Raw genomic sequence first — 7,678 nt, 5'->3', positions numbered from 1 at the left:
AACATTAAGGAAGGGAAGTCCCTATCCGTGATTCGATGGCAGAGTAGCTGCTCCTCGTAATGTGTGATATGTAATGTATGTGTTACCTGCCAACCTGCATCCAATTCGGGGAAGCTGAAAGTATCACATAGGACCGGAAGGATACTGTGGGTGGTCTTCAATTGGAGATCTCACCCAGCTCCTCAACCTACTTGGGTCCTGGTCCTCGGCTTGTGGGGTAAACAGTTAGTCAATAAGCACCACTGTCCACAAGTTGGTCAATTGGAATACATATTAATTAACCCATACAACTTCACTCTTTTTGCCTTTTCTTTTATTGAAAAATGATATTCTTTTAAAATCATCTTTAAAAAAACTCTATGTGGGGACCCTCATTACATCTAGGATATGGAGAGATCTCTCTTCCCATGAGGTAGGATTGCTAAAGAATACTGACAAAGAAACAGTCTGATTCACATAAAACTCTGAAACTACATAGGGCAGAAATGGGGCATTTGTTCTTAACACTACCTGGTTGGCATCGAAAGTAGCATAGGGTTCTTTAGTTACTAACACAGAATGCTTGCTAACTCTACGGCTGGTGTATGGGCCACTAAGACTACTTCTCTCCATGACAAGCGCTGCAATTAACTTTTTGTATCAACTCAAAAGGTTCCACCACACAAAACATGGTCCCTGCGACACAGTTTACTAAACTGGGGATAAACTTTCTTTACCCCTCAAAGAAATCTTTTGTGACCGGAATTGTGAAAAAGAATATCAAAGATGGACTGTTCAACTGAGCGGAATTTGCTACCCTGAATATGTTTACTGACAGTAATTGCACCATTGACTCTGCCAGGTGAAGTAGATGAGGCAAAATTACTTCTCTGCAGGTTTTTGGAATGTCTTGAAGGACATGTTTGCAGATGAACCACTGGTGATTTTCCTGCTAGATTCCGCTGAGAGCATCTGTTTGAATATTCTCAACCCTGAGAAGGTAAACTATGTTTAGTGATACATTTCTTGACATAAACTACCTCCAGTTTGCCTGGGCTTACAGCATTGTTTAGCAACTTGTTTGTTCAAATAATACATGGTGTTTGTATTATCAGTCTGAAACAGAAACTTGTCCATCAACAGAAATGATAGAGGATAGGGAAGCCTAAAGGGCTAAGTGGAATGCACTTGAACTCTAAGAGACTGATCTAATACGGAGGTTTCCTTTGTGACTTCACACGGTTAGACACCTATATGGGCTCCCTAACTCCTCAATAATGCATCTGTTTTAATTGGCTGGGTGGGAGAACACCTTTATCTTGTCTGACTCAATTGTGAATGCTTTGAAGACACCGGAGACAGGGACATGTGTCAGCTCATACTACCAACATTCATTTAGTTGAGACCATTAATCTAAGAATTGTTGATGAGATTTTATATATGAGACTAGAGTATTGGATGATGAAGATGCATGATACCATTGGGTTCGGAGAGCGGAAACCTTGGAAGTTCTGAATATAGTGCAATTTTTGATGGACTAAAAGAACATTTTGCTGTAAAGGGCACACTTTTCCTTGTTGTGTATCCAGAGAAGCATGTAGATATATTAGCTTCTGGCTGGGACTGTAATTGATTTTAGATAGCTGATTAGGAGCCCAAGCCGATTTAGAAGGTAAATTGCAATGTGAAAATCTAACTGAACTTTCTGTGTTACTTGCTTGGATTAGCAATTGTACACACAAAAGGGGGTTATAGAGTATACAGCGAAGACGAACACAAAACAGGCAAATCGCTCTGTTTGAGAAAACTGCCCTCACTCACACACCGAAGTGTGTGACATGCCTTATCATCGGGCCTGCTTACAATACGCCCTGGTGTAGCCACACTCAGGGCGGAGCATAAGGGAAGGGGAAAAAATAATAAATTCCACACTACAAGACGTACAACCAATTATCAGGAAACTCGCAGACATAAATGTTATGCTTCCTCAGGTGAGCAACCACTCTCTCCATACTAGTTGAAAATGTCTGAGGAGAGGATTTGAGACTAAATGGGAACATCTGGTGCTAAAAATTGTAGTTTCCTACCACAACCTTCAGTATTTTCTTCCAATTATGATATGAAAGTAGGCATTTTGTACATCAGCTGCATGCACCCAGTCTCTCTTCTTAAGCTGGTGATCAATCTAATGGACAGCAACCATGCATATTTGTTCTCACTAGGCCCGTTTGATGGCCTTCTGTAGGTCTAGTACAGACGTGTGCTCGTTCCTTTTTCAGAGAAATCTTTTGGATTAGGAAGTATCATAAGTAAATTCCTTTTCTTTTCTGTGAAGGGGTACTTTCTGTACCTCAAGATGTAGCTTGAGTCTTTTTAGCAGGGGGGGGGGGGGGTTTGCATTTGCGGGGCCATGGGGGAGTCATGGGAGGGTCCCAGGGAGTGTCGCGCCAGGGTGGAGCGGGGGTTCAGAAATAAAAAATAAATAAATTTCCTCAAGGCCATATCCCACATCCTCTATGCTCCTGCTCTCCGGAGTCTGCTTCCAGGAACATGAAGCAGGCAGCCAGGCTCCCTCCCCTAAGCCAATCACAGCGCTGTAGTGCAGCGTTGTGATTGGTCTGAACGGCGACCAGCCAGGGGCTGTAGGGGTGGGCATGTTCTCCATGCAGGCTGTAATGCAGCCTGCATAGAGAGCAGGGAAGTGCGCATGTCAGCTTTGGGCGCCCGATAGGGCCGACCAAACAGTCATTGAGCACTTAAATGGGCAAACCACTCCGCCCCTGCCCTGCTCCGTGAGCAGAACAGTCCCACCCAACCGCAAAGGAACCATAACAGAACTGAAAGCTATTATGTTATGTTTCCCTTTCTCGCACTGCTTAAAAGCGGTGTGCCGACGCTCCTCCACCATAGCTGAGGAGCCGCTACTGCTTTTTAGAAGTACTGAGAGAGTTGGAGACTTGAACCAAGGAGAATAACATTTCTGCACAATATTCAGCACCCATCTATCTTTGGAAATGCTCTGCCACTCTTTTAGAAGATTTGAGATGTTTCCCACACAGGTATAGAGCATCCTAGCAGGGAAAATAATTGTTGTGAGTTGGCGCTGGCTTTTCCTGTAGGGGAAGGCTGATGTTGTGATGCTCTGCCCCTCGATAATCTTGCGTGGACTGATGAGATGGGTCTTGTTGTTGCTGTTGATTTGACTAGTGTGGGACTTGAACCCTCCTCTGATCCGGATAGTGGTATTGCCTGTCCCCTTGCGTGCAGGAGAACTTAAAAACCTTTTTATTCTCTTCCTGTCCTAAAGCCTTGAATGTCGGTCTTATTCTTCATTCTCTGCATCACCCAAATAGAACTGAACCAGAGAATGAAAGATTGATGAACCATGCGAGGCAAAAAAGGAACTGAGACAGTGGAGCCAATACAAGGCATGGTGGAATATGGATGTGGGGAATTCTTAAGGGAGCAGTGGGTGTTTTAACTTTCTTATAGATGCTGCTCTTCTGTCTCCATGCTCCTTAACTACTATGTGTTTTATTCCTTCCCTTGAGCAACAAGGCAAGTGTTTATGCTGCATTGTTGTTTTATATATAAATCTTTATGTAATTAGATATAACAAAAATCAGAACATTAACTCTGATAGTCTGTTATTTATTTTTCTGCTTTTATAAAAAAATAAAATAGTTTCGCTCCTTAAGAACTTATTTTATATATGGAAAAAAACATTCTCTGTCCCTTGTGTGGGCATAAGAATATTATTCTATTTAGGACTATCAATGAACGTTCTACGATGCGGTAGTTCCAATAACACAAACTGGCCTCGTAAGATGCACAAGGGAGGAGACATACAGTGAGGGCAATGGCAGATCTGGAGACCATGGTGGATTGCAGTAGGCTGTTGCTTGGCGGATTGGCTGTCATTATCCACTGCCAATAAAGACTGACCTGTGGGTGGATCGCTTTAGCCACAGAAGTGATCTTACCAAGTGTGATGGTAAAGGATACATACACCATGCTATGGTAGCATGTAAGAGGGCTATATCGAAGGTAAGACGTGCATGGAGTCTAGTGAGTTAGTCTACTGAGTAAATTAATGCCCACTTGTACTTTCAGAAGGGATGCATGGAGTATACACGAGTGCAGAATGTCCAGCCCCTGAGAAACGTGTGTATTACATCTTTTGAAATGCTATGTCCGAGAGATGTATATGTGGATTCTCATACCATGTATGCCCCCAAGAGCTGTGCGTGAATTCCAAAGAGTCAAGGCAGAGCCACAGGAAAAATGAGATTATATTACCACGTTTACCAAGTAATAATGAATGTGCTGCACTTGCCTCATAATCCATGATCTGCTCCATAATAATCAGACTGGAATTGAACAAAAAAAATTCTAGGTGTGCAATGATACGACAGATAACTTTGAAAAAGTAAACGGGTCACATCTAACGTTGATTGCTGTGATCGGACATTTAAAGATGTTACAATTTTGCCCGGATGGTGTAAACATCTCATTTGCAGGACTGGGGAACGTCATGTGTGTGCAGCAGGAACCAAAAGTCATAAATAAATAAAATGTAATTCAAACAATGTGGAAAGCATGATTCCTTCTCTGTCATAAACATTGGACCTTAGAAAGAGATAATATCCTACAGTATCTGCCGGTGGTACATGTACAAAATAATTATGAAATGTACTGTCCTGCTCTGTAGAGCTGCTTCGTGCTGGACAGAGGTGCCGCAAAATTGCTGCATAATTTAGCAAACCCGCCTCATAATTTGCTCCTTTTCCTCCACAGAAAACCAACCTCCCTGGTGTACTTGGAAGTGCACATATGCACTCTCATCAAAGGCAGAATACATGTATGGCTTCATTTGATGTAGCACTAGCCGTGGTTATGGGTAGGCAAGGAAATACACATATGCACTCTCTTCCAAGGCATTTGAATAGATCACCCTCCCACAGCTCCTGAGAATAACGAAAGACAATGGATCTTCTGGGAAAAAATACACATGGCATCTCTTCGAATGATTTCTTCCATGGGATGTGCGCCTTTTTCAATGTCATTGAGAAGTCTTTTAGGTGGCATGTGCCTCCCCAGATACGAGTAGTGGGAGTGGTGGGAGCATGTCTTTAAAACAAAAGATGCATGCATGGATTACCATAAAATGTGTATCTCCCAGACCCTGATGCATGGTTTCTCGTGCGAAATGCGCTTTCCAAGAGGTGCATGCTAGACTTCCTATGCACACAGGTATTCTGAGCAACACACACATACTCACAGCGAAGGCATTCACTGAATCATATGGAAAGTGCACCACTCCAGAGACGTATACACAGATGTGTATCTCCTGGGCAACCGGTACAGATTGGTAAATGAAAGTAGGAGTACAATGGATGTCTATGAATCCTTGCTTGGGATACACTAATTGTCACTGGTTGTGCAAATCCTCAGATGGTGATTGGGTGCACAACCTCTGATGCACACTACACATCCATCTCCTTGGATACGGATATATGGTGCCTTATTAGGGGCAAACACTAACATAGATTTAGGTACTTGCCATTTGAGCTACGTTTCCTCAGAAATGTCAAAATGATACATTTGATATACACTTCCATAGAGATTTTCTCAAGGCTTCTCTTCAGATGTACAAAGCAACAGATGCTCACATGTCTATGTTGTACACTTCCATAAACGCGTACATAAGCAGCCGCATTGGTTGTTTACTTCCTTAGAGATTTACAATCAGCTTGTCCTTGAATACATCTTTTCTGTGTTGAATGGCCACTTTCAAAGAGATGTGCACAATCTTTTCAGTAGATTTACACCGCATTCTGGCTGGATGTACACCTACATACATATGCAGATATACGCTTCTCATCCGAGATGTGCACTTGGTATCCCACTGAATTAACTCTTTCACAAAGATGTGTATAGGACTTCACCTCAAATGTACACTTCAACAGAGATTGGAGGAGTTTGTCATTTGAGGAACATTTCCAGGAATGTACACATGAAATCTCATTGAATGCATACTCATTGGATGTACATTTCCACAGAGATCAACCCATCAGTTCTCTTTAGATGCACATATCCACACACCCGTCCAGGTACCTGCTAGCTGGATGTATGCTTCCACAGAGGTGCACACACTACTTCTCACTTCTACTGACCTCTTACTTGATGTAGAATTCCCAGATGTGCTTCTCGTATGCTGCAAAGATGGCTACGCATCTGATATACATTTCAATAGAGAGCTAAACGTGGCTCGACATATGATATGCACATGGCTTTTGATCAGATTATACATCTGCAGGGATGAACACAACTTCTCCTCGGGTGAACTCTTCCACAGACATGTACATGCACCTTTCCTTTTGATGTATACTTTCAGGATGTACACGTGGAACCTTATAGAATGCACACTCCCACCGAGAGGTCCACATGAATGTCCATATGTGCTCCTCTGGACGTACACTTCTACACATGCTTTCGGACGGCTCCTCATCTGATGTACGCCTCGTCCGAGATGTTGACTGCTTCCTCGTCCACACTTTCCTCCGTCTCTGGGAGGCTGCCCCACAGCAGCAAGTTCAGGCCTGGAACACAAGTTGGACATTTACAAATCAGTATGTACACTGCAGGTGTACCGTTTCAAGAACAACAAATGCAAGTTCTGACAGAGGGCTGGAAGGAGAGAAGCAAGAACAACTGGTTGTAAACGAGCTGCCATGACTCAGTCTTTTGTGTAAGAGAATTAATTACAGAGAACTAAATACAGTGCATTTTTAAAGTCCCAGACATACAAATGCGATAACATCAGGAGCACTACCGTAAAACCATATATTGTTTTGGAGGTTTACATGCGCGTTCAGATTTCATTCCACAGGTCCTGATCTTCGGGACACATGCCTTAATTTGTACCATACCATGAAAAAAAAGCAAAATTGATACCTGGTCACCTCTGACTGTATATAATGTATCATACTTGGGAAGCTAAACACAATTTCTGAAAAAATAAACATGAACCTAGTATATGGGGCTCATTAGCCTGTAGGTATGTGAGATTTCATGACAAGACACCATGTTTAAAGGTTAGTAGGGCTTGGGAGCACAATAGTCATGCCTGACATGTAAAAGGCTCAGTCCGCAGTTCTTACTGTAACACCCATGGTGGCACTTTAAATATTCAGATAGCCATAGCCCTTAAGGACGGTCCACATCTGCCTCTCGATTCATGGCTCCAATGAGCAGGCCAGATCCACATCAGAATTTCAGGATAACCACTGACTTTGTAAATGAGTTCCACTGAAAACAAAGTTACTTCATGTGCCCATGCCAAGCCGTGGCCATGAGCATGTCCTTTTAAGACATGCAAGATCAAGCCAACAGCTGGCTACATAGCATCAGTATGCAGCAACTCGCTTGGGCTATATGGAGACGTACCTGAAACTCTTCCTGTTCTAAGGGTCCTCTTTTCTGGCATCTATCACATATCTAATAAACCGGATACATTGTGGAGCCTGGGGAGACGCTCGCTGGCTGCCACAGGGAATGTTCTGTCTCTTAAGACCTCTTATCACGACTGTTTTTAACAGGGTTGCTTGTTTGTACTACAAAGGAGATTTTTCAACTGTCCTCTTCTAACCAAATCTTAGTGCCTTTTCAGTTCGGACTGCAGGTGGCATTAGCTTTC

General features: G+C 42.9%; 1 protein-coding gene across 2 annotated transcripts in view; it reads right to left on the bottom strand.

Annotated features, from left to right (window-relative positions):
• Positions 1 to 306: 306 nt before the first annotated feature.
• Positions 307 to 7,678, bottom strand: part of FAM72A (family with sequence similarity 72 member A) — a 68,061-nt gene continuing 60,689 nt past the window's right edge. The window contains exon 5 of one of the 2 annotated variants that reach the window (XM_078644583.1): positions 307 to 6,581. In XM_078644583.1, the coding sequence (XP_078500709.1) occupies positions 6,487 to 6,581 (95 nt within the window). In that variant the 3' untranslated portion in view covers positions 307 to 6,486. The remainder of the gene's footprint in view (positions 6,582 to 7,678) is intronic. The other variant, XM_078644584.1, reaches the window with a different exon arrangement.

This window comes from Lissotriton helveticus, chromosome 5_1 (assembly GCF_964261635.1).
Source record: "Lissotriton helveticus chromosome 5_1, aLisHel1.1, whole genome shotgun sequence".
NCBI classification, from domain to species: domain Eukaryota; kingdom Metazoa; phylum Chordata; class Amphibia; order Caudata; family Salamandridae; genus Lissotriton; species Lissotriton helveticus.
This window is presented reverse-complemented; position numbering and strand designations above follow the sequence as displayed.